Source organism: Lactuca virosa, chromosome 5 (genome assembly GCF_052849685.1).
Source record: "Lactuca virosa cultivar CGN04683 chromosome 5, Lactuca_virosa_CGN04683_v6, whole genome shotgun sequence".
Lineage (NCBI taxonomy): Eukaryota > Viridiplantae > Streptophyta > Magnoliopsida > Asterales > Asteraceae > Lactuca > Lactuca virosa.
In genome coordinates, this window is record NC_136430.1 from 448108062 (window position 1) to 448135541 (window position 27480).

The 27480-nt window shown below is 35.8% G+C and overlaps 2 protein-coding genes, 1 long non-coding RNA gene and 2 other non-coding genes across 6 annotated transcripts; 2 read left to right on the top strand and 3 right to left on the bottom strand.

The window, feature by feature from the left end:
• Positions 1-10046: 10046 nt before the first annotated feature.
• Positions 10047-11303, bottom strand: LOC145115991 (uncharacterized). Its single transcript, XR_013711814.1, has 3 exons — positions 10834-11303; positions 10534-10571; positions 10047-10378 (listed from the first exon to the last, which is right to left on the bottom strand). It is a non-coding gene; the product is annotated as an uncharacterized LOC145115991 (long non-coding RNA).
• An 8026-nt stretch (positions 11304-19329) lies between these two features.
• Positions 19330-22589, top strand: AAS (Pyridoxal phosphate (PLP)-dependent transferases superfamily protein). Its single transcript, XM_079050354.1, has 13 exons — positions 19330-19489; positions 19597-19723; positions 19801-19873; positions 19956-20186; positions 20266-20429; positions 20515-20655; positions 20884-20943; positions 21013-21177; positions 21353-21409; positions 21519-21583; positions 21715-21838; positions 22081-22218; positions 22325-22589. Coding segments are annotated over exons 1-13 (1467 nt in total). The 5' UTR covers positions 19330-19487; the 3' UTR covers positions 22445-22589.
• Positions 22590-22702: 113 nt separating this feature from the next.
• On the bottom strand, positions 22703-22775 carry TRNAR-ACG (transfer RNA arginine (anticodon ACG)). Its single transcript has one exon. It is a non-coding gene; the product is annotated as a tRNA-Arg (tRNA).
• A 323-nt stretch (positions 22776-23098) lies between these two features.
• TRNAL-UAG (transfer RNA leucine (anticodon UAG)) lies at positions 23099-23178 on the bottom strand. Its single transcript has one exon. It is a non-coding gene; the product is annotated as a tRNA-Leu (tRNA).
• Positions 23179-23210: 32 nt separating this feature from the next.
• MED6 (RNA polymerase transcriptional regulation mediator-like protein) lies at positions 23211-26474 on the top strand. 2 transcript variants are annotated; one of them, XM_079052199.1, is made up of 6 exons: positions 23211-23324; positions 23863-24140; positions 24216-24390; positions 24475-24544; positions 24632-24741; positions 25948-26474. In XM_079052199.1, the coding sequence occupies exons 2-6, from the start codon at positions 23893-23895 to the stop codon at positions 26110-26112; spliced, it is 768 nt and encodes a 255-aa protein (XP_078908325.1). In that variant the 5' UTR covers positions 23211-23324; positions 23863-23892; the 3' UTR covers positions 26113-26474. The 2 variants fall into 2 exon arrangements, with proteins under 2 accessions (XP_078908325.1, XP_078908326.1); XM_079052200.1 differs by having other exon boundaries at positions 24635-24741.
• The last annotated feature ends 1006 nt before the right edge of the window (positions 26475-27480 follow it).

The window sequence follows — 27480 nt, forward strand, 5'->3', positions numbered from 1 at the left end:
AAGAGAACTATTCTCAAACCATGAACACTATTGATCATTCATTCTAGAGGCTTTATAGTAGTTGACTTTTAGTGGATATGTAACACCCAACCAATCAGGTAAATTCCTTTCTTGTCTCAAAGTATCAATTATTGCAAAAATGGTCCTTACGTCCTGTATACTTGGGGCGTATGTTGGGCGTAAGCCTTTAAAAGGGACGTTGGTGTTTAAGAGTACGCATGGCGTACTCAATATGTACGCAAGGTGTACTCGACAGATATGCAAACCCTAATATTGAGGGTTTGAGTTCTATTTAAGCAACCTTAACTCCCATAAACTGTAACACCCGGTTCCTGGTACGTATTTTAAATAAGAATTATGCATTTTTACAAAGGGACTCGACGAGTTGGAGGCCCCAAAATCGTCGAGTATGAATTGGATATGTGGACGCGGGACTTGAAGTCTACTCGACGAGTCGAGGAACCTTGACTCGACGAGTAGGCCTGCCAGAGTGAAACCCGAATTTTCAGGGTTTGCACCCTATTTAAAGGCCTTAAAACCCCCATTGTGGCCTCCCTCATCGCCTCCTGAAAGAACCACTTTCTTGACTTTCATATTTCTGAAAGACCCAAACTTTCATACTTGAAAATATAGTTACTCCAAAACATGCTACATGCATATTTATAAAATTAATATTTTACATTGATAAAGTGATTACAAAAGATTGGATACAAACCGACTATGTTTTAAGATTTTACATAACTACCCAGAATATTGTAATTTTATACAAACATAAACTGAAGTACAAAAATACTATTACAAACTATTCTAAGTCTTCCAACTATACTGGGTGCTTATTGCCTGCATTAGGTTAAAACATTGGGAGGGGTAAGCGATAACGCTTAGTGAGTTCAATAATAGATACAATATAACGTTATGCCATATATATACCAATATGGCAGAAGCAAATAGGAGCAAGGAACAACAAATGCATAATGCGAAAAGCTTTCCATATCAATCAATGACTCGATTCAAAGATATACAATCAATGAGATATAACAATTTCCATACTTGATAAACATCAATAACGCTTCGGCCCAAATGGCACTGAAGACAAACAATTTCTGATTAACATTAAGGTAGATTTCAGGTTTTCACGCCCTGTCTAACCTTCTGCCAATGCCATAGAATAGAAGTCATTCTCTTACGGAGACATGCTCTACATGGCCAGAGGCTACGTACGCCCTGTCTAACCTTCTGCCAATGCCATAGAATAGAGTCATTCACTTACTGGGGGACATGCTCTACATGGCCAGAGGCTACATACCAGTACCACCGTGAATCTGAGTTCTTAAACTGATCACATGGTCAAAGGTATAGCTTTGCTATCATAAATAGCAGAAATAAAAATAACACGGAAAAATAACCCGGAATAATAACACCGAAAAGCACATAGCACATATAACACACAACATACAATTGTTCCTATATATTAAACTCACCTTGAAATAACTGGGGGTCAAAATAATAATTTGGGCAGCACTTCGGCTCTAAATATGACTTTCTTCGTTGAAAACCGGGAGTTTTCTTGAAAACCGGGCTCTGCGAAGGTAGAGCTTCGAAACCGAAAAGATAAAATTTTCGGGCTTCTCGGGAATCTCGGGGCGTGTTTCGGGCATTGGAATTAATCCCGGGGCTTCGGGGGATGTCAAAATAGTAAAAATATTGAAAAAGGGTGAAAAAGTGCCAAAATTCTAAAAATACCCGGGAGGGTTCGCATGGCTGCTATTTATAGGGGAGGAGGACCGAAGGCTCGGATCTGAGGCTGGGAAGCGAGAGGCTCGTATGCGAGGCTCAGACCAGCTGTCAGCAGGGCGAGGCTCGGTTCGGACAGATGTGCGCTTCGGATTGGGCCTCTTCCTCGGTCGAATCGGGAGCCAACACGCGGGTCGGATCATGTGGGACACATGCAAGATCACGTGGCTTCTTCGGACACCTATGCGACACGCGTCGCTTCTCGGACATGCCACGATCTTGTAAAATCCATAACTTTCTCATACGGGCTCTGTTTTTGACGTTCTTTATATGCACGCGTAGAGAAAATTATGCTCTACAACTTTTGTTTAGACTTCGTCGGAAAATTTTGACTTTATTTTTATATTATTATTTTTAACAGACCGGGACTGGTAAATCCGTTAAAAATTCATAACTTCTTCATCTGACGTCCGTTTTCGTCAGACTTTTTACCGTTGTACTACTAATGACGAGACCTTCGATTCTCGTTTAGGTTGTGTCGGCTAAAAATCACTCGATCTAAAATTCGAGTTTTTAGCTGTCTACTGCTAAGCTGAAACTTGTAAAAATCATAACTTCCTCATACGAAGTCAGATTTTGGCGTTCTTTTTATCGAACTTCTCGGTTTAACGAATACTACGACTTTCATTTAGATCACTAAGGCTAAAAAGTAGTTTATCAAAAACGCACTTTTTACGTCATTCGGCACCGTGCCGGTTTTATCGCGGATCTTCGATTGGTCATAACTTCTTCGTTATAACTCGGATTTCGACGAGGTTTTCGCCTACATGTTTCTAACGAGATTATCTACAACTTTCAATAATAAAATTTTACTTATTTCAAGTTTTATATTTTCGCTAAATTTCACTATTTAGCTTTTAAATGGAATCTAATAAGACTTCCAATAATTTATGAGTGATTCTAAACATAGTTTTACTTCATTTCTAGTAAAAACTATCTGTTAGAACCCAACACTCAATTTCACATAATATTTCATAATATTATTAACTTTTCAAATTACATAACACGATTTCAAAACGTGTATGTTACACCTCCCTTAGTCCAGAAAACCCTAATTCGAAACCCTAACCCATTTCGAGTGTTCTTGAGCCATTGTTGTGTGTTTGTGGTGGTTTTGAAGTGTGAGAAGGAAGTGGAAGCTTGGGAGTTCAAGAGAAAGCAAGTAGATCCAGAGGTTGTGTTCCATTTCAAACTCATTTGAGGTATAAAGCTCATACCTTGACCATTCATCTACTAGATTTCTTCTTGATGTAGTTTAGGGCTTTAAGGAGCCATTTTTGGAACCATTCATGGATGCAAGCATGTTTTGGGGTTTAGATTTCAGATCCAGAGTCTTTGAGGGACTCCATGGCATAAAGGTGCCAACTTTATGGCCATGGGAGTCCCATGCATCCTATGAACCACTTTTTAGGGCTTTTTGAGCTAAATAGCCCATGCATTAACGTAAAGTTTGTAACTTTACGTGTTATATCGACCCTAAGAGGTCAGATCTATGTTTTGGATGCATTAAGCTCGAATGAAATCGACCGTATAGATTTGGATCATGGGGGACTCGACGAGTCGTTCTTAGGACTCGGGGAGTTGGGTCGTGGTTCCCCCCAACCTTCTCTGTTACTTAGCAACTTGTTGAGTCTAGAAGATGACTCAGCCAGTTAGACATGTTTTGGACTTAAAGGTCAAGAACTCGACGAGTTCAAGGATGAACTCGGCGAGTCAATGAGCAAATGTCCCGACCTATATGAAGGAGAACTCGACGAGTCCAAGGAAGGACTCGACGAGTTCAATTGGAAAGTCTCGATTTTGTCATAAGGAGAAACTCGGTGAGTTAGAGGGTAACTCAACAAGTTAGATCATGAATTTGAGATTCTTTGAATTATGGAACTCGACAAATTGATGGACCAACTCGGCGAGTTGAGTCAACCAGGATGTTGACTTTGACCAGGGTGTAGATTTTGACTTTGACCTTGACCATTATCCAAGATTGACCCTTAAAGGGGTTATGAATATGAAAAAGTTATTGAAGGAGACTGTTATGTGTAGGAGTTTTAGGAGAGTTGATCCCAGCACCGAGGACAGTCTAGTTACCGCACGACATTGAGGTGAGTTACCTACCAGTAGAAGTGGGTCTCAGGCCACAATGTCGGCCCACTAGTAGGAGTTGTTTGTTAGATGATTGTATTTGTGATAATTATCTGGTATGTCATTATCCTGTTATGTTTGTATGCTAGGATGCTCTGCGATACATATTAGTAGTAGCAGGGGTGAAATAGTCCACGAGTACTGGTTGAAAGATACCGAAGGGGTCGTCAGAACCCATGCATGCCTAGCAGTGTGTTCATGTTATGTTATTATGTGGTAGTGGTAGGGGTGAAATAGTCACTGGTAGGGGTGTACAAAAAAACCGCAAAACCGAAAAACCGAGCCGATCCGGCCAATCCGAAACTCAAATAAACCGAAACCGAAACCAAAAAAACTGGGTATCTACGGTTCGGTTTCAATTTTGATATCCGCGGATACCCGAACCGAACCTCTCTCTCTCTCTCTCTATATATATATATATATATATATATATATATATATATATATATATATATATATATACTAGCAATCTAGCCGCGCAAAGCGGCGGCGGCGAGTAGTTTCTTGAGCATTCTATTATTTGGAGGGTTGCATATTCCGATGAACATGTAATGCATTTGCAAATACAATTTAAGATTAGATTATATATCTATGATATACATTGTTGTTTTGAGTTAAAGCTAAAAGGACGATGTTTGTAGTTAAAAATAAATTTGTTTAAAAATATATATATCGTTGTTTTAGTTAAGAGTAATAATATTATGTTGTTTAGGGATGAAATAAAAGTAAAATTTTGTTTTGGATTAAAAGTAAGTATTTTACTATTTTTGTTTAAAAATGAAAACTGAAAGTATATAGTTGCTTTAGATTTACAAGTAAAAGTACCAGTGTCTCGTAGTGTCATTTATAAGGATAGTTTTCTTTTGACCATTATTTACTTTATAACCGTTAAAGTTTGTTTGATGGGTTGGGGGAGAGGGAGTGTGTGTGTAAAGTTTGCAACAAAAGCTGTAGGCCATTTGGAGTGGTAGATCGGTTGCGGTTTTATGTTCGGACTGCTTATCGGTTATTGGATTGTCAACTTTTCGGTTCCGATTTTCGGTATTGGACTGAAAATTGTACAATACACAATGAATATTGCACCGTATGCAATGAGTGTTGTACATGTCAAACAAAATGAATGTAACATACGCTTCATTGACTTGTTCCATATGCAATAAAATAAAAATTCATAACCTTCTATCAAAAAATTGAGACTAACAATCATAGTTGGTTATATTATATTATTAAAAAAAATTCATAACCTTATATACATAAAAGTTAAAAGTATATTAATTTTAATAAAAGATTTTGAAAGTTCAAATAATACATAAAAAAATAATCAAAGTTTCATTTCAATCTTTCATTAATAACACCAATATGACTTACTATGACTTACCACTAACCTAGTCCTAAACTAACACCGAAAGACCTACAAAAAAAACACAAAAATACCCTTCAACTATTGTTGTTGAGACTGGTCGTGACCACTGTTGTTTTCATAATTTTGATGGAGGGAAGTTCATCAATGGTCCACCATTTGACACCCATCATATGTTGGATCTTCTCCTTCAGTGCATCTTTCAAAGCATGATCAATGTCAAGGGAAGACAACCTGTTACCGGAAAAAAAAACATTTAGTCCAAATATAGTAACCAAAACAAAATTAAGATACCATAATCACAAAGAAATTCCAAGTTTGGATTATGTTCTCAATGGAGCAGAAAAATGATGAAGTTACCGGAGAAAAGATTCAAACCTATATTTGAAGGATAAGACGGAATACACAAACGATAAGCTAACTTTCTCGATTGTTTAGATACAGTTTGATGGTTGTGTCAACTTCCATTTTTGCCTCTCCATATCAGTTCTTTGTAAGAATTCTTAGATTTTGATTCTTCTGGTGGTTTCCCATTTGATCCCTTTATCCTTTTGCTTCGGTAATACTTAGGATTTAGATTCGTATTTCTTCAAGACTGTTAACAGTTGTCGCTTTCGGTGTGCTTGTAGAACCGATCACAATCTTGCATTCTGTAAAAACACATTGAACGTGCTTCACAATTGATTGATTAAAGGGTAGAATGACAAAGATTAATAGGTAGTAATACTGAGGTGAGTTCGTATGCCAATCCCTCCAAAAATGTTCCAATTACACCCCAACCATCCACAATCTCCTGCAACAGATACCAGCAGGTTCAGGTTAAAAAAATCCAGAAATCATAAACAATTGGTCATAACTCACAAGAAGCTACTTTAATAGATTAATGTTTTCATTAAAAGAAATTAAACAGATAATTCCTAAAAACACGTCAAATGGAAAGAGCCTACAATTGGATTCCTTTCATGTGTCCCATCTCTTTCTATTTACACCAAATGGAACTCTGAAAGAGACCAAAATTACATGTTCATATTTCAACACATATAATCAAAATGAATAGAACCTAACATTTTCACTTCAATCTCATAGTATCAGGTGTTGGCAACAACACAATATCATATTACACGAAACAAATAGAAGAACTGGAAAGTATGTTTTTCAAATAACCTGATCATGGGTGTTTATTGTTTATGTTAGCATCTGAACCAAAGACAAGAATGAAGTCTCTTTGACACCATTAGGTATTATTGTTTCTGCGTTAGCATCTGGACAACTCCCCACTTTGAAGAAATCATTTTTCACTCCACTTTAAACTTTATTCATTTCAAAAGTAGTTTTTTTTTTTTTTGATTCATGATACCTTAAGGAAATACTAAATCATGGATGAAACCATATGCTTACTAAAACCAAAGCTTTCATGGATGAAACCGCATGCGTACTAAAACCAGAGCTTTATTGAACGAAGTTGGACGTTACTAAAACCAAAATTGACATTTGTCAAATTCCGATTATGCCCCTATCTCTCAAAAACATCACATGCACCCGGATTTGATATTTTATAAGATTTTTGTCAAAAAAATATCAAAGTTAGACTTACTTGTTTTGTCTCTGATTAAGGCTTCTCTAGGCCAAAAACACGTTGGTGTATAGATCTAGAAAATAGACATACACACCCAAATAAGTATAAGATTTAAAATTATACAATAAACACAAAGTTAACAAATCGTTATAAAGCTTGTAGAGCCAAACACCGACCAGAAACATTAAATTGAACTATAACTAAACAAAACCCATAAAAACCGACCTGAAAAGAGCATGGATAGGGAGAAGCGATTATACATAGAAATCTGAAACCCTTAAGGAGACTGCAAAGATTTAATGGAAAAGGAATTCAATATCATTTTGAAAACTGAATCGATATGCGACACTAAACCAATATTTAGGTTTTCAAATCATTTTGATAAATGAATCGATACAATTTGGTTCTATCCAATATATGAAGGAAGAAGGTTTTCCAGATTTACCATCCCACCGATAATTAAATAATATGACATCGTTAACTAAACAGAAGATCAAAGAATAAAGGACCAAACCAGAGTTAATTTTGTTAACATCAAAGAAACAAAAGGTTTTCCCCTCACCATCTCTTCAATCTACCAACTTGAAATCTTCCAGCAAGAGCCTAGTATGTAACCTCTAATTGTACCTCCCAATGTAACCAAATTACTAAACCTATGGGCAGAACGGTAAGTTTTCTTGCTCCAAAAATATGCAGATTTCAAGTAATAAGTAGATAAACAAAAAAATTACGATTTCAAACCTTATTACCAGATTCTAAACCTTCATTTGATGCTTACTTGATACCAATCTCCGCATATAAGAAAAAAAGCACAAAAAAAACAGAAAAAAAAAAAAACAAAGTTACAGATTTATCATTAAATGGATCGAATGAGAGAGAGAGAGAGAGAGGTTGAAAGAGGAAATAATTTTAGGTTTACCTCTTCCAATCTGAAGTAGCAGTGGCAATGAAGCAGCAGGTTCACACCACTACATAGTCGATTTTCTTTCAAAACCCACATCAGAAACCACTGGACCAAAGTAAATAACACAAACAAATACAATTAGAGTTAAACATAGACGCATAGATTCGAGACTATTTCTCACATAAATAGTTAAACACACACAGTTAGAAAAATATGGAAGAAAAGCAAAAGGAAACACACACCTGGTATACTTCGTATTTGACTTGCTAATATATAAACAAAAAACCAGATCTGTTATGAGCAAATTTAAGAAAAAAAAAATCCATACTTATGAATGCATACTTGAGATCCTAGGTTGATGCTTCAAAATGTGTCTTAAGCTCGAAAATATGTTCAATTATGTTTTAAAACCTACGAAAATTACACAAAAAAGAAAACAAATTAGAGAGAAAGAGAGGTGAAGATGAAGGTGTAGCAACATCTGTTAATAAAATCATATCAAAATTGGGTTGGAAAACCCTTGATCTGACTCTGAATTGAAACAAAAAATGTAAATTATGGAAAAAAAATAAGATTAAATGGAATAAGGAGAAAGAAAATTACCAAAGAAAAATACCAATCGATTAGGCTTAGATCGTGGAAGAAACAAGGTTTGAGTATGGTAGAAGGATACATATTCACGAGGGTTGGATTTTGAACTCGAGAGCTATAATGCAAAGTGATATATGTACAGAACACATCATGAGAAGGGAACCAAAGGTTCAATAGGAATGAAACGGAAGAGGGGATCACCACTGTAGGGAGTCGTCGTTGTTGAAAACAATTCAGCGTCTTCCGGTATCGGAGCAACAGAAGCATCGACAATTTTGAAGGGGATTTGACAGTCGATTTTGAATGGGGTTTGACATTTGACTATGCGTTTCTAGCAGAAAGAGAAAGAGGAATATGATATTGGTGGCATCGATATTGCTCTGCATCAAAGAAGCAACACCACCGAGAGTAGGAGACTGGGAGACTGGTTGTTGACAGCGGAAAAGTGGTAGGGAAGTTCGTTTGTTAGGATTGAGAGAGGGTGACATTAGGATTTGAGAGATTATGTAGTTTGATCGGTGGTTGAAGATATATGGTCTACCTTTTAAACTTTAAATCAGGCGAATAAACTGGAAATTCAAACGACGGTTCAATTTTGAAGAGGGCCAAGTCAAGATACGTGTCGGATCCATAACTATAAGGTATTAAATACTTGTATTTATTGCATTAATATTTGTACGGTTTAAATTATAATATTATAATATTGATTGTTGGTTGTACTTTCAGCTTAATGGTTTGAACGTCTTAAAAAAATAATATTGTTATATTCAATCTATTTATAAAAATAGTAAGATATATATATATATATATATATATATATATATATATATATATATATATATATATATATATATATATATATATATATATATATATATTGAAAAGAAAAACATGGACGTCTATCATATTGTTAAAATTGTTTCTTGTTAATCCTCAGCCATTTAATTTAGTCGTTGTTTCATGATATGGCCAAGGATTCACACAAAATTCAACATCGATCGCAAGTTACATTTAATTTACTCAATAGTTGAACAATTCTTTTTAAATATATAATTGGTTTATATTTAGTTTATAGTTTTTGTGAATGTTTACATTTAACGGTTATCCGTGAACCGAGCCGTGGTTACCCGTGTTTATACGGTTCGGTTCGGTTTTTTGAACAATTCAGTTCGGTTTCGATTAGTGCATGTGAGGTACCCGCCCCGTGCTTACGGTTCACAATTTTATTACTATCCGAACCGAACCGCCCCGTGAACACACCTAGTCCCTGGTTACCAGTTGAAAGATACCGAATGGGAGGTCAGCTTTCAGTTACCGGTTGAAAGATACCGAATGGGAGGTCACTACAAGAAAAATGATCTTTAGAGACAACAAATGTCGTCTCTAAAAGTATTAATGTTGTCGCTAAAAACCAACAGCGAGGATCGTTGTCGCTAATGGTTTCCTCACAATAGCTCCGTCGCTAAAAGTATCTTCTGCGACAACATCGGCATCGTCGCTGATAGTAATTACTATTAGCGACAAACATTTGTCTCTAAAAGAAAATAATACTTTTTTTATTAATTAGTTTTAGTGATTAAAAGCTGTCTCTAAAAGATTAATAATTTAAAATATATATATATTTACTTTCATAGACAATTAGTTTTTTCTATAATACATAAACTGTAATGAAATTCTATTAATTTATAAAAAATTCATTAATATTGATAAACATCAAATTAAGACAGAATCCATAGTTCCAAACTACATAACACACTAAATCAACATCTTCATCCAACTTTAACAATAAATCCGATAAAACAATAAGAACATCATGAAGTTTAATAGACAAACTAACTATACTTTATTCTATGTCTTCATTATCATAAACCCCATAACATCATCCACATATTGTTGTTCTTTTTTGATGTTTTCATTCGAATTGAGACACCAGCATTGGTATTTTTTTTCCTGTTTTGTGTATCGGGTCCTCTATCTAACGCTTCGTTTTGTGGCCCGTATAACCTCTTCTTAGCTGCAAAAAGCAAAAAAACTATCATGCTTTAACATGTAGATAGGATGGCTTTAGTCAACTAGAATGTCTTAGAGCTGATTTGTAAGCAACCAATGGAACAGTCAAAGAGTATGATAAAAGTAGGTGAAATTGTTTTAATCAAGGTATTTCCTTACCCACTTGAAGATGGTAAAACGCATGCCTGATTGATTGCCTGTAATGGTGATGTTTCACAAAGTTAATGGTTAATATAACAAACTACCAACTTAAGATCTAGGTTCTAAATAAGACATTAGCACATGAATTGAGATTGAAGCCCTGTCCTACATAAGATAAGAAACACACTTAAGATCTGGGTTATATACAACTTTCACATAATAAATATAATCAACATGATATTAATTAAATTATGACTTGTTTGTAATCTTAAAGAGTATAACAACTTTCAAAAGGGAATAACATATACAATTTTCTACCTTTTTTAGTCTATCACAACAAGCATTATACACAACTCAGATGCAAATTGTTCTCCAAATCCTCTCAAATGATGCCCAAATAGCATATCCCTGCAAAAATTGAAATAATATGGGTTCAATTTCATAAATATAGACCAAATATTCAATGAAACATATATCAAAATCAACTTTGCTAGCCAGGAAACAATATTTGCTAAGTAAGCCATTTAATTGAAGACATCGGAGGTGGTGGCCGGTGGGGCACCGAATGTGAGAGACGTCCATAAATATGCCTCCTATTTAGAAAAAAAGGAGTAGCGACTGTGAGAGTGTCGCCGACGAGAAACAGAGAGACACCGACAAGCAATAGAATGAAAGCAGGGAGGAGATCGGCGAGAAAGAAAGAGACAACCTTAAGATCGTGAGGAGTGAAGTAGACGGCTCTATTATTTGGAAGAATGAGGGGATGAAAAATGTAATCTAGGGTTTGTCGATAATTTATGTTGCTGAGGAAAAAAATTGATTTACTAAAATCTTGAAAAAAAAACGCGGTCAATTGAAAAATATTTCCCGCTTATCCGACACAGATAAATTTTCATCGCAAAAAAATAAATTTTAAAAATTAAAAAAAATTTATTTTTATTTTGTTTTTCAGTGACAACAAATGGTCGCTGAATGTTCAGGAAAAAAAGCGGTTCCCAAAACTTTCGCGCTTATCTATTTGCGAGGGCTTATCGTCGCAGAAAAAAAACAATTTTCAAAAATTTCAAAATAGTTATTAGCGATGACTTTTCGTCTCTAAAGGTATACTTTTTGAGACGACTGCTGTGGTCTCTAAAAGCTTCGTCTCTAAAAAACTGTTTTGTTGTAGTGGGTTAGCTCCCGGTTACCGGTTGAAAGATACCGAAGGGAAGCCCAGCTTCCAGTTATGCCAGTAGGATATCGGTTGAAAGATACCGAGGGATAGGCATTATGTGTTTATGGTATGTGGTATGATGGGGGAACTCACTAAGCTTTGTGCTTATGGTTTTCAGTTTTGGTTTCAGGTACTTCCTGTTCGATTGGAAAGGAGCCGGCTCGGTAGCAGCGCATCACACCATTATTTTCCGCACCATGATGTCCTTGGGATTGTACTCTGACATTATTATTCCATGACATGTTTTATGACATTTGACTTACTGGTTTATGGGTTTGATATGATATTGATGATGTTTTCAGTAAACTGTTTTACAAATTACTTAATTAAAAACCAATTTTTGGTCTTGAAATTTAGGATGTTACATAAACCCTTCCACCTTCAGCCTTCATCCTCCTAATCGACCCCTTGCAAAACCTAATTTACATTTTGAGAGTTTTTGAGCTATTTAAGTGTTTTGTGTCCATCCTTTAAGGAAGAAGATCATCAGAGTACATTTGGAAAGCTTCAAGCATTGTATATATGGGATTTGCACCTCTCAAGTAATCTCTAAAAGGTATAAAGTTCTAAATTTGATGAGTGTTTCACTAGATCTTGTTAGTTCTTAAGTTTTGTGCAATTTGGTCCCATAATCTTGGTCTAGATAAGTATGAGCTACTCTAGACCTTAAGAGTAGCCTTTTTCAGATATTTTGAAGTGCATGGAGTCATAAAAATGTGATCTTGATCATTTCCTTTCATCCATGCATGAGTATTGGGGTTAGAATCTTATGATATGTTAGGGTTTTCGGATTTGGACACTTTCTAGTCATGCAAAGTCATAAAGTTGGAAGCTTTATGATTTGAGAGGTTATTTGGGGTTATATATGAGACTTAAATGCAATGGCTTAAAGGAATAAGCACTTAATGAGGAGAGTGAGAGTTGATCGAGTACGTAGGGCGCACCCAGTGGTACGCAACGCGTACTAAGTTAGAGCCCCATAATATGGAGAGGAATTCACTATGCCATGCGTAGTGATGGAGTGCGCAAGGCGTACTCAGCCTGATGTGAGATCTTTGACTTTTTGACTTTTGACTCTTGACCTTTGACCATGGACTTGACCAAGTTTGACTTAAGGGCATTTTGGGTAATTTGAATAGTAGTTTGAGATTGGGTCCCTAATATTTGTATAGGTGATCTATAGAGGCAATATTTAGAGCAATGATCTGTTCAACTATTTTTCAGACTGTGAGGTGAGTTTTCCTCGCTATACTTGTGGGTTGAAGGCACCAACGTCGGCCCACTAGGTTATGTATCTTAGTATATAGGATATTGTTATGTTGTAGTGATCTGTTGGATTTGCATGATTATTGTTAGTCCATAGTCTTTTTAATTGTATTTGTATTTTAGTTTAGCCCATGTGTATTTTCTATAGGCCCATGTATATCTTGTACCCTAATTATTTCTCTATTTATATGGAATTCTTCAATCACCTAAACAAGTGGTGGTATTCTACAATTCCCACATGGTATCAGAAGGTTAATTCCCCTCACGTATCTTTTTCATTTTTTTTCCCCAACCCTAATACGTGTTCCTTCTTTGCCATTTTCTTTTTCCCCTTCTGCCACGTTTCTATTGGCACTTTCATTCACCATGGTTGAATCAGATTCTTGTCTTCCTTATGCCACACTCATTCATATGATCACCATTAAGCTCAGTTCTGCCAATTATCTCTTATGGCGCAATCAGGTGGAGACACTTCTCACCTCTCAATACTTATTTGGTTATCTTGATGGTTCTGTGCCAATGCCATCATCTTCTTCTACTGATGTTGCTATATAGAAAGCAAATAAGGATTGGCTTGCTCAGGAGCGTCGTCTGCACAGTCTCCTTCTTTCTTCTTTGACTGAGGAATCCATGGTTGAAACCCTAGGATGTAAAAGTGCCGCTGCTGTATGGATTGCCTTAGAAAAGGCTTATTCTCTTCGTTCCAAGACAAGGGAAATCCAACTCAATGATGAGTTGCAACATTTACGCAGAGGTAATGACTCCGTTACAGTTTGTAGCACCAAATTTCGTTCCTATTGTGATCAGTTAGCTGCTATTGGTGCCCCTGTTTCCGAAACCAACTAGTTGCATTGGTATTGTCGTGGCCTTGGTACGATGTTTTCCACTTTTTCCTTGTCACAGATGCGCCTCATCCCTCCATCCACTCTTCGTGATGTTATATCAGAGGCAGAGAGTTATTCTCTATTTCATAAATCCTTGGAGGATTCTTCCACAGCATCTGTTGCTTTTACGGCTCATGGTGGCCCTAACTCTCGTTCTAATCAACGTGGTGGCCGACAATCTGGTAACTCATCTTCTTCTGTTGGCTTTCGGTCCACTGCTGGACGTGGTTCTCAAAGTAACTCACACCAAGGTCGTCGGAATAATCGTCGCACCTATGTTCCCCGTTGTCAAATCTGCCGAATTGATGGTCACTATGTTATTGATTGTCCAGATCGTTATGCGCGGTCTGGCACTTATTCCTCTCAAGCTAATTTGGCATCAACATTTGGTGCTATGAACATTCAGCCCAACGAGGTTTCTGATTGGTATATGGACTCTGGAGCTTCCTCTCATATGACATCAACTACTTCTCAACTTGACTCGGTTACTCCCTATAATGGTAATCATCAAGTTTATGTTGGTAATGGTCATCGATTATCAATCTCACATATTGGGTCACGTGTTATTACTCGTGATTTTATCGTTACAGGATGTGTTAGTTGTCCCTCAAATTACTAAAAATCTTCTTTCAATTAGCAAACTAACCCGGGACTTGCCTGTCACTGTTTCGTTTGATGATATTTCGTTTGTTATTCAACACAAGAAAACAGGGATGATCGTGGAAAGAGGGCGACGTGAGTTTGGTCTCTATATTCTGGAACGAAGTGATTCGGCTTTTCTCAGTGATCTTAAGAGTCGGCGACTTCGTGCTTCTTTTCAACTTTGGCATGCTCGTTTGGGTCATGTTGCTTATGATATTGTCAAATTACTTAATAAACAAGGTCTTGTGTCTGTTACTTCTCATTTGCCTAAGTCAGTTGTTTGTCAGTCTTGTCAGTTGGCAAAAAGTAAACGGATGCCCTTTAGTAATAATGATAAACGTGCACTTAATGTGCTTGATTTAGTACATTGTGACTTATGGGGTGCTGCACCTATTTCTTCTAATAATGGTTTTCGTTATTATGTTATTTTTGTTGACGATTATTCGCGATTCACATGGCTTTATCCTATGCGCCAAAAGTCAGAATTTTTTGACATATTCATCAAGTTTCAAGCTTTTGTAGAAACTCAATTCTCGGTTAAACTTAAAGTATTTCAATCAGATGGAGGGGCTGAGTTTACCTCCAAAATACTACATGATCATTTCTTGACTTGTGGCATTCATCATCAAATGTCTTGTCCTTACACTGCTGCTCAGAATGGCAGAGCTGAGCGTAAGCATCGACACCTAACAGAAACTGGTTTAGCATTGGCTTTTCATGCTTTAGTTCCACTTACTTATTGGGTTGAGGCGTTTGAAGCTGCTGTTTTTTCTATAAATCGATTACTTTCTACACTTCTTGGAGGCAAGTCGCCATTTGAAATGTTGTTCAATAATACTCCAGATTACTCGGTTTTTCATCCTTTTGGTTGTCGTGTGTATCCGTGTTTACGGGCTACTGTGCCCAACAAGTTCTCACCACGCACAATACCTTGTGTTTTCTTGGGTTACAGTTCTAATCACAAATGTTTTCTTTGCTTGGATAAACATACGGGTCGCATTTATATCTCTCGCCATGCTCAATTTGATGAGAACCTTTTTCCATTTGCATCTGGCACAAATGGCTCTACCAATCCTACTTTATTAGATGTTTCCATCTTTCAAGATCCTTTAGATGATGATGACGTCAATCACACGCAACCCAACTCTTCTCATGCATCTGAACCTTCACAACCAACTGGACCATGTTGTATTTGTACATCTCCTGATGTTGGGCCGATTCAAGAATCTATTTCTGCACCTGTGTCTACTTCAACTGTTCCTACTGTTGATTCATCTGTTCCTGAATCCCAAGCCGAGGATGTTGATCCATCCCCAGTTCTCCCTCGTCATCAAATGCGGACCAGATCACAATCTGGTATATCTAAACCTAAACATTTTCCAGATTTTGAACCGCATGGTCTTCTTGCTGCTTTACTAGCTCAGTCAGAACCAAAAGGCATCAAATCAGCCTTAAAACACCCTGGATGGGTTGAAGTTATGGATGAAGAATTACATGCTTTAAAGTCAAATCATACTTGGACCCTTGTTCCCCGTCCTACTGGTGTAAACACTGTAGGCTCTAAATGGGTTTATCGTACAAAGTACTTATCTGATGGCACGGTTGATCGTCTTAAAGCACGCTTGGTTGCTCAAGGTTTTTTGCAGCTTCCTGGCTTTGATTTCACTCATACTTTTAGTCCTGTTGTTAAAGCTGCTACCGTCAGGACAATTATTGCTTTAGCCGTTCAACGAAATTGGCCTCTTCATCAACTTGACGTTAAAAATGCTTTCTTAAATGGGCACTTAGACCAACCGGTCTTTATGGAGCAGCCTCCTGGTTACATTGATCCGCAATTTCCTAATCACGTTTGTTGTCTACATAAAGCCTTATACGGCCTCAACCAGGCTCCACGTGCTTGGTTTACAAGGTTTAGTGCATATCTTGCTACTCTTGGTTTTCACTGTAGTCAAGTTGATACCTCACTTTTTGTTTATGCACGTGGTACCACTCTTCTCTACCTGTTAGTTTATGTTGATGACATTATTGTCACTGGAAATGATCACACTTTACTTCGTTCCTTCATTTAACGCACGGATAAGGAATTTTCAATTAAAGACTTGGGTCATTTGAGCTATTTTCTTGGATTAGAGGTTACTCACACCAAAGATGGTTTATTTCTTGGTCAAGCTAAGTATGCAAGAGACATACTTGATCGGGCTCAAATGCTCTCATCCAAACCTGTTGCGACTCCATGGGCAGTTGGCTCTCAGCTTCACAGTACACAAGGACGCCCGTTCCGTGATCCTACTCTCTATCGATCACTCGTCGGTGCTTTACAATACTTAACCATAACCCGACCCGACTTTCATTTGCAGTAAATTCTGTTAGTCAGTTTCTCCAAGCACCTACTGATGCTCATTTCTTAGCTGTCAAACGTATTCTACGATACGTTAGGGGTACGATCCATTACAGACTCAATTTTTCTCACTCCGCTGACTCTTCTATTGTTTAAGGTTACTCTGATGTTGATTGGGCACGGTGCCTAGAGACTCGACGCTCTACATACGGTTACACTATACTTCTAGGCAATAATCTTGTATCCTGGAGTGCAAAGAAACAACCTACCGTCTCCCGCTCTAGCTGTGAATCAAAATATCGAGCTCTTGCTAATACCGCTTCTGAGATGGCTTGGATGGTTCATCTTCTTCGAGACCTACGAGTTCAGCTTCCCATATCTCCTATGCTATTTTGTGACAACAAAAGTGCCATCTTCTTGTCTCAAAATCCAATTGCGCACAAACGAGCTAAACATATCGACATTGACTACCATTTTGTACGTGAGCAAGTTGCTTCTGGAAAGCTTAAAGTTCAATTTGTTCCTTCACACTTGCAACTTGCTGATGTTTTTACAAAAGGCTTGGCGAGACCATTATTTTTTTTTCGATCCAAGCTTCGAGTTGGTCAAAACCCAACGCTACGCTTGCGGGGGATGTTAGTCCATAGTCTTTTTAATTGTATTTGTATTTTAGTTTAGCCCATGTGTATTTTCTATAGGCCCATGTATATCTTGTACCCTAATTATTTCTCTATTTATATGGAATTCTTCAATCACCTAAACAAGTGGTGATATTCTACAATTCCCACGATTATTTGTTTGTGTTATATGATTTATCTGTTGCATATGTCGACATAGTGCGCTTTGGGTTGAGGCTTTACTGTTATGTGTGTAAGCCAATAGACAAGGGCATTCCGATCCGATGGCTGATTGGGTCGAGGTAATCCGGTCTGATAACTGTGGACCAGGGGTAATCTAGTTCGATTGTCACACCCCCGACCGAGACGGAGAAACATGTCGGGCTGTGCGACTTAGTTCATGGATCATAACTAAACTGAATACATAGCACAAGTACAACAATAAACAAAACAACATTTTTATTCCATCTTAATGTTTGAATACATGGTTCTTACAGATAATAATATAGTACATGAATTGCCATAAACAGGTAGGCAGACATAACAAAAACTAGTAAACTAGGTTGTCTAAAATCCATGACTGTCTACCGTCTGAATAGCTTGATTAGTGATTTCCTGAGAATACATGTAAATTTGAGGGTCAACACAATGTTGGTGAGAATTACATGTTTTCTGCTAACAACAATAATACTTTTAAAATCTAAAAAATATTTTTCTTTATAAGTAAAACCATACTTAAAACCGTGTTTGAAAAGAGTCTTTGAATAAGCTTTGAAAATCAAAATGTATCTCTGCATAAGTAAATCCATACTTAAAATAGTTTTGAAAGAAACCAATCACATGGTTTGTAGTAAGAGAGAGAGGGATTATAGTTAATGTTTATTGTGAGTCCTATAACCGAGTTATGTGACTAAACGTACGACGTACAATGCTTCATTGCACGTCGTAGTACGATAGTAGATACTTATCTCCCGCTTCGATTGATCGGTCGGGGTTGTAGCTAGCAACCGTAGGTGAGGATGTCAACCCCATATAGATCTATACATACATATCTCGCTCCGAAAATTAACGGTTATTGTAGTGTGGGTATGCTAAGTGTTTAGACTTAGCTAATGAATATAGTCTCACTAAAAGCCCTTAACTAAGGTATATGAATATCTCTCAGTTCTAACTTATAAGTGGATAAGTTACTAGGCATAATGAATTGTATAGAGTTTATAAAAGCATCGTTTATAAACAATGGTTGATCTCGATCTTCTTCTCCGATAACCCGTGGTTCCTCTTTCCCGCTCTCTCTCACCCTCACTTATAGATCTGCTCGATTTATATATAACCGACACTCGAGTTCTGTAAATGAGTTTTCAGATTTGAAGTTTGGATTTTCCGATTTGATGTGGTTCGATTTTAAGATTTGGGGTTTGATTTTGAGGTTTTTGGAAGAGAGAGTGAGATAGAAAGATATAAGAGGGGCTGGTGGTCGGAGGTGGCTGGTGGCCGGAGGTGGTTGATGAACGAGGTTGTAGGAACCAATTTAAGGGGAAATTTTATTTCCTAAAAGTTATAATTTAACAAAAAATGGTATATAAATTCTAAACAATTGAAAATTAAATGAAAAAGAAAATGAAAATGAAAAATACAAGATAATCATTTTATTTCTGAGAGGGACCTAACATGCACCGATTAAAAGACGGTACAAGTTAATTTTTGAAACGAAAAGTGTTTTTGACATTTATATTAGAGATTGGTGTACCTAAGTAAATAAATAAAAGAGTCCTTATGAAATAATAATGAAAAACAAAAAGGCGTTTATTCCAAAAGAAACGGTTAAGAGTTTACGACAATTCACATGACTACATATAGATAAGTGGTGTATATGTGGATGCCAAAACTTGGCTCGATGTGATTACACGTATATATTATTAGGTAATTTTTACAGAATTGCGCACTTATAAAGCCAAAACCTTCCAATTACTGATCTTTTGCTGTGCGAGTTTCACAAATTCATCAGCAAAATGTAAGCGTTGCAGTACATCTTTCATGCTTCTTGAATGCATACACGGTGTTTGATGATATGTCTGACTGATTGAACATGGTATTTCGTGTTTGGTTATCATATGACAGGGAGAATGGGTTGAATCTGAAGGCAATGGATGCAGAGCAACTAAGAGAACATGGCCACAAGATGGTTGATTTCATTGCTGATTACTACAAAACTATCGAGAGTTTCCCTGTTCTCAGCCAAGTTGAGGTACGCCGTTATTCGCACCTTTTCCGTTCATGGTAGTTCGCCCTTTGCAAGTATTTAGGAACCTGTTAATTTATCAGCCAGGATATCTGCGGAAGCTTCTTCCCGATTCTGCACCAGTACAGCCGGAATCCTTGCAAGCAGTTCTTGAAGGTGTCGCATCTTCATCAATTGTTTTGCATTATGTTACCTCGACTGAAAAACACTAATACGTTTTCAATTTCATTGGAATCAGATGTTCAAAGGAAGATATTGCCAGGTGTCACCCACTGGCAAAGTCCGGACTATTTTGCCTACTTCCCCTCTAATAGCAGTGTTGCAGGGTTTCTTGGAGAAATGCTGAGTGCAGGAATTAACATGGTGGGGTTTAGTTGGATAACTTCTCCAGCTGCTACAGAACTTGAAATGATCGTTCTTGATTGGCTTGCTAATATGCTCAAACTCCCTGATGATTTCCTTTCCACAGGTACCTAAATTTCTTTCACTTTCCAGTTGCAACTAAAATATATGGGCAGAATTATGAAGAAATAGGTTGCAAATTGTAGGGGCAGGTGGTGGTGTAATTCAGGGGACAGCAAGTGAAGCTCTTCTTGTTGTGCTTCTGTCTGCTCGTGATAAAGTTTTAAGAGAGGTTGGTAAGGATGCACTTGGAAGGCTTGTGGTTTATGCTTCTGATCAAACTCATTCTTCTTTACAGAAAGCATGCCAAGTACGAATGTCTGATTGTCTGTTTCATTTCATCATCCTTATTCATAATTATTAAATCTTTTTCTAATAAGTTGATATATTTCCAGATAGCAGGAATCTACCCGGAGAATTGTAAGCCCATAAGAACAGAAATCTGCAATGAGTATGCTCTTTCTCCTGAATCACTCACTGATTCAATCTCACATGACGTTGCCTCTGGTTTAATCCCTCTTTTCCTTTGTGCTACAGTAAGACTTGTATATATATATTTGCTTTAATTTGTTTTGTTGCTGCTAGTTTTCTGATATAGTTTTTCAGCGAAAAATGTCATGCTCTTGAGCCTATTTGCATTAAGCTTGTTATGTGTGTGATCCTATATCATTTTTGAATATCGGGATTCTATATGATTTTTTATAAGAGTAAAATAATCGGATGGAAAGTTCAAGCTTTCTAAATGCACTGGCTTATGTACACAGGTAGGGACTACATCATCTACAGCTGTGGATCCTTTGCTAGCACTCGGAAAGATTACCAAGGTAAAATATATATATTTGCTTCTACATTTTATAAAATATAAAGTTGTTTATGCGTTAATTGTTTGACAGAGGTATGGAATATGGTTTCATGTGGATGCTGCTTATGCTGGAAGTGCTTGTATTTGCCCAGAATATCGGCATCATTTGAATGGAATTGAAGAAGCCGACTCATTTAACATGAATTGCCATAAATGGTTCTTAACAAACTTTGATTGTTCAGCACTATGGATAAAGGTAAAGGTTTGGGACCTTAATTATTCACTATTCTTAGTAATTAGTTAGAGGTCAGAATATAAATAACACTACACCTGCAAGTATCAAATATCTAAAATACCCTGACTCTTTTTATAGATAAGTTGTATAGTCTGTTTAATTCAGCTCTTGATTATTACCTTTCTTGTCTAAACAGGACCGACATGCTCTCATTCAATCTTTATCAACAAATCCTGAGTTTTTAAAGAACAAAGTAAGAACATGTTTTAATTAGTGACATGGTAATAAATTGATAACCAGTTTTTGGAAGAAAAAAAAACATACTAATTATGCTTCTGATTTTTCTCAAAATAATCAATCAGGCTTCTCAAGGTGGTACAGTTGTCGATTACAAAGATTGGCAAATTCCTCTTGGACGCAGATTCAGGTATGATGTGAAGGGTAAAAGAGTAAATTAAACTCGGATCTAAGTCACTCTAAGAACGTGCAGTGCATCTTTGGTTCCGAGATTTCTTCAAAATCGTTTTTTTTTTTTGTGTGTTATTTGGAAATTGCAAGATCATTGAAATTGTGGATGGTGTTACGGCTTTATGGGGTTGAAAATCTTCAGTCTTATATACGAAACCATATCGACTTGGCTAAGCATTTTGAACATCTTGTTTCACAAGATCCACGCTTTGAGGTAAGAAAAGATTTCCGTTGGGTAAAATAAAGAAAAAAACACAACACACGGTACTTTTTGAATGTTAAAAAGAAACCATTTCTCCATAATACCCAGTTTTGGAAAATGTTAAAATACTTAAAAGCACAATGTACTTTCACCCCCACTGAAGTAATATATTTTTTATGATGATTATTATTAATTATTATAATAATAGTTGAGTGGCTAAATGAATTGATGAAATAACATTTCACATTTTTCAGATGGTTGCCACGAGGACATTTTCGTTAGTTTGCTTTCGTGTTGTACCTGCCAACAAAAATGAAGATTATGTGAACAAAGTCAACCGTCAACTTTTGGAAGCTGTCAACTCATCCGGAAAGATCTTCATCTCTCATACGGTATATCAATATGCCTGCCATGCTGTTTAAATTGTTTTATTTAACAATAGTTTTTTTTAACCATATTAATTGTTTATGATATTAAAAATTGATGTTTTTTTTGCAGGTTCTATCGGGAAAATATGTCTTACGATTCGTGGTAGGAGCTCCATTGACGGAAGAGAGGCATGTTATTGAAGCTTGGAAGCTTTTTCAAGAAACAGCCTCTACTCTTTTAACGAATTAATTCATTCCCAAACAAATAAATATTATTTCTTCAAAATATTTGATTTTCTGCAGCAATTGCTTATGAGGAAATATTTTCATCAACTTATTGATAAGTGTAATTTGTTCTGATATATAAATCATATGGAAGTTTATTTTTTCACACATATTTTTCTGATTCTATACATCAATTTCGTTTATTTTAAAAATATTCTGCAAACCAAAAATCGCAATTGATTCAATGTGTTGGTTTTGGTTAAAAAAAGTGTTGTTTAAATATCGACTCTGCTGGGGATCGAACCCAGAATCTCTGGTTCCGTAGACCAGCGCCTTATCCATTGGGCCACAGAGTCCTTGTTGTTTACCGTATTTTAATTTGATACCAATCAATGGAGGAATTGTCATAATACAATGCTTTATTATTTTTGGTTTACTTAAAAAAATGCTAACAGTTTTAATCGATTTGTTTTCTAAATTTGTATAAATCTAAACTGTAAGAGATTACATGTGTGTATGTTTTATAAGTTTTTTCAAGTTTAATGTATCAAGTGATGTTTTAGATAATCATTTTATATATTTATTTTACCTTCATACCATCTAACGACAAATAAGGTTTAAATTTATGGATATGAAATACTTTCGGTAGCTAAAATATCTTTAAGAACGAGCAAAAATTTGACAGCTGTGGGATTTGAACCCACGCCCTTTCGGACCAGAGCCTAAATCTGGCGCCTTAGACCACTCGGCCAAACTGTCTTCATGTTTAATTGCAGATTATAATGGATTATGATTATAGTTTAATTACCCGAGTTTTTCAAAATATGATTTCCTCGGTGTCTTTTGAAGCGTGAAACTGAAAGCGCTTACGGTTTTCGGTATCTCGTGAACATAGTTGAAGCCAGGTAACTCCCTGATTTCTCTAACCAATTCGAATATTGTCATGTATAATCTGTGTCTTTCCCGTGATGCTGTTTATAGCTTAGTCAACTGATTTGGATTTTGTTGATCGTGATTGATCCTGCCATTGAATATTAGGGTTTATCTTATTGAGAAGAAGATTGTTGAATCAGGGTAAATCCCTAATCGCCTCCCCAGGTCGAGGTGCATTGTATGTAACTGTCTCTGTTTTACCGAAGGAATTTGTAGTTCTTGTCAATTATTTCGAGTTTGTTTTGGTTTAACTGGCTTCGAAATTTTTGCTGGAATGCCCCGAAGGTGTTTGATGTTTTGTCCATATGTAGTTCTGTTTTTTCGGGGTAGGATTAATAGTGATATCATCTCTCACATGTTTGTTTACCTCGTTGAAATGATCTTAACTGAACATATTTGTCTGGAGCTCTTGCTCTAGGGTGTAATGGTTTTCAACTTCAATGTTACGACTGAGTTACGAAATTAATAATTATCATATATGTGTTCATATTCTTTATGTTCTTCTTGCAGTAGAGTCCATTAATAAAGGTTGGAGTTGGAATGGCGGCTACACCCATGTTGCCACCAAACTTAGGACCTGGAGATGGTAATGCTCCAGCAGCTCCGCTTCCACCAGGGACAGACATGACCGGAATATGCTTCAGGGATCAATTGTGGCTGAACACATACCCACTTGACCGCAATCTTGTCTTTGATTACTTTGCACTTTCTCCTTTCTATGATTACACATGCAACAATGAACAACTCAGGATGCGCTCAATTCATCCTTTAGACATCTCTCATCTTTCGTAAGTTTTTCTTTCAATTCAAGTGCTATCTCTAATCTGTATAGAATGAGATTATGATTGAGTCTTTACATACAGTAAAATGACAGGAATTGAGTTCATGGTGAGTGAAGTTATGGAGCCCCACCTATTTGTGATGCGTAAGCAGAAGAGAGATGGTCCTGAAAAAGTCACTCCAATGCTTACATACTATGTGCTCGATGGTTCAATATACCAAGCACCACAACTTTGCAATGTCTTTGCAGCCCGAGTTGTATGTTCTCAACTCCCTAATTATTATCTTTTTTGTAATATATAAATGTTTAATAATATGTCCGTGTCCCATTTTTACATACAGGGGAGAGCTTTGTATCATATATCAAAGGCTTTTACTACTGCAGCCTCAAAGTTGGAGAAGATTGGGCATGGTAAGCTAAGAATTTAAATAAGACATTTTCATCTCTAAGGCATTTTTTACCATATTTATTCTGATAGTTTTATAATTTATGATGTAGCAGACTCGGAGAATGAGAATGTGTCCCTTGAACCGAAGGCTGCTAAGGAGACTATTGACTTTAAGGAAGTCAAACGAGTAGATCACATTCTCGCCTCGTTGCAACGCAAGGTAAACCACACTCTTTTTATCTTTATTTTTCTGCATAACTATATCTTCTCTAATAGTGTCCACTTAGGCCATTTTTTTGTTTTCGTAAGGGGCTGTTTTTTTTTCCCCTATTAAGTCATGTATAGATAAAGTGCTTCTTTTTTAGACTGAATGATCTTGTATGAATATGAACATTTTACCCTTTTGTTTAGAAATGATGGTAAATACTAACGAACCATACAAAATTAAGAAAGTCACACTAAATCAAAGCATGAATGAAATAAGGATACACAACAATATCAAAACCAATTAACAAAAGATGCTAAACAAGTAGAAATCACAACTGAAAAACCTAAAATTGACACCAAATAGGACTGTGAGTTTATGTCAAGTTAATAACTCAAACAATATACCATCTTTCTTTAGTTTCTATATCTATTGTATCTCTCGTATTCATAAGTTGTAAAAAAAGTCTTAAAGAGGTCGTAGTAAAAGTTTTTAAAAAGTGTAAAAAAACTATTTGGGGGGGGGGGGGGGGGTGGATTTCTAAAAGAAAGTTTGTACCATATTTATAACAATATTTAAAGTTTGGACCAACATCGTAACAAAATTTAAAACCTAGGACAAAAGTGTAAATATGACCTTCTAAACCTGGTGTAGCAGGTGGAAAACCAAAAACCCAAAGTTGGTTTCCTCTTTATAAGTTCTAGCATTTTTTGGGTTTGTTGGCAACTTGAAGAAATTTCCAAAAGCAGTGTAAACCCATTATAGTACTCAGTACACTTTTTTTTAAAGTTTGATCTAAATTAACTAATAATATTTATTAATTGATTATTTTTTGATAAATTGCTTTTTTATTCATGATATTATCAATTTTAGTATAAAAAATCGATGCAGCTGTTGACTATTCAAAGATATTTTAGATGTATATATTGAAAAATAACATGATTTTATAAACTATAAAATTTATTAAAAAAAAAAAAAAAAAAAACAGGCAATGTGGGGAAATTAAATGTGTGGCTTAATGGATTAACTTACCACATTTCTTGGATGACATTGCTATGCCTATAAAATGATTGTCTGGTTGGGTAGATTTTGAGAGTAGGATGTTGTAATAACTAGTAAGTATATATTGAAAGTATGATGCCATGATATAATAATAAATAATAAACAAATGAAGAAAAGTACGTTATTTTTTGTATTTAATTAACATCACTTGGATTACAGCTTCCACCCGCCCCTCAACCGCCTCCATTCCCGGAGGGTTACACACCGCCATCAACTGCAGAAGGAGACCAAGGCCCCCCTGAAACCGACCAACCAGACCCCAAACTTCCTCTCGTGGACCCCATCCTTGACCAAGGTCCCTCCAAGCGACAAAAATACGCTTAATCAAATTATATATATATATATATATATATATATATATATATATATATATATATATATATATATATATATATATATATATAACTTTTTTTTTTTTTTTTTTGTAATTACTCCCAACAGATTATTTATTTATTTATTTATGGGTGTTTGAGTATTTGTTTAACTATGCATGCATGTGCACTTTTCTCGTTAGTTTTGGTTAGTTAAAAAGTTAAAATGAGGTTAGTTGAGCTTGAGTCAAAATAGATAGAGTTTAGGGTTTATCAATATATTTCTACATTTCGTGCATCGTTGTTATAATCTATAATTTATAATGTAAAAGATATGGTTTTTATTGTTTAATATAACCAACTTGTTATTTTTTACCAGTCCATGTAATGATTCTTACATTTACCATTTTATGTAATGTTTTATCTAAGATCATAACGACTAAAATATGTTGAGTAAATTAATAAGGAAACTGTACATTTTTGTAATTAGCTTTAATTTTTTAATATTGATCAAATTAAGTGCGGTTGGAATAACTTTCTTTTTGTGTATATTTTATTTGAATTTTTTTTGTCGGAAATCTTTAACAAACTTGGCATCTTTCACCATTTTATTTGAATTTTCTAGTCACAAATCTTTAACAAACTTGGCATCTTTCACTTCACTTTTGGGACTAAAGTAATGAAAGTAGGATTGCACCTTTTAGAAAATTGGCCTGAATAGGAACCTAACAATATAGACGTCAATTTTGTAACATCATCCTTTATCAAGTACCAAAAACTTTTTAAAAACTCAAAAGTAAACCTGTTTGGACCCGCATTTTTATCAGACTTGCAATGACAAACATGTCACTTAATGACACAACACGCTACACATTGGCTGATCAATGGACAACCGTTTTGGAAATTTAGCCACAACATATAGGGCCAAGGGCAACCAACTAAGGTGCTATTTGTTTTTTTTAAGAAAAACCTCTTTAGATAGTTTTTTTTAAGTGCGTCGCAGTACACACGCCCTCTCGCAGCAGTTTGTTTTTTAGAAGGTTTCAGACTACAAAACCTCTGCACATGTTCTGCACGACGCAACACTTGATTTGCCTCTTTAACTTTCATTTTTTCCAAGTGATTTTTTTAGAAATTTGGTATGGCTTATTTTTTTTTTTAACTTTGATTTACGGATTTGATACAATTTTTTTTTATTGTTTCTACAATTTTTTATAACTTGATTTTTTTTTTAAAAAAAAACTTTGATTTTTTTAACTTTTTTACCGTTTCTATTAATAATATTTTCAATTTCGGTTGCATCTTTTTTAGCATGTATAATTCTTTTACGAACTTTGTAGACATTGTTTGCAATATTTTCTTAATTTTTTTTTATTTTATT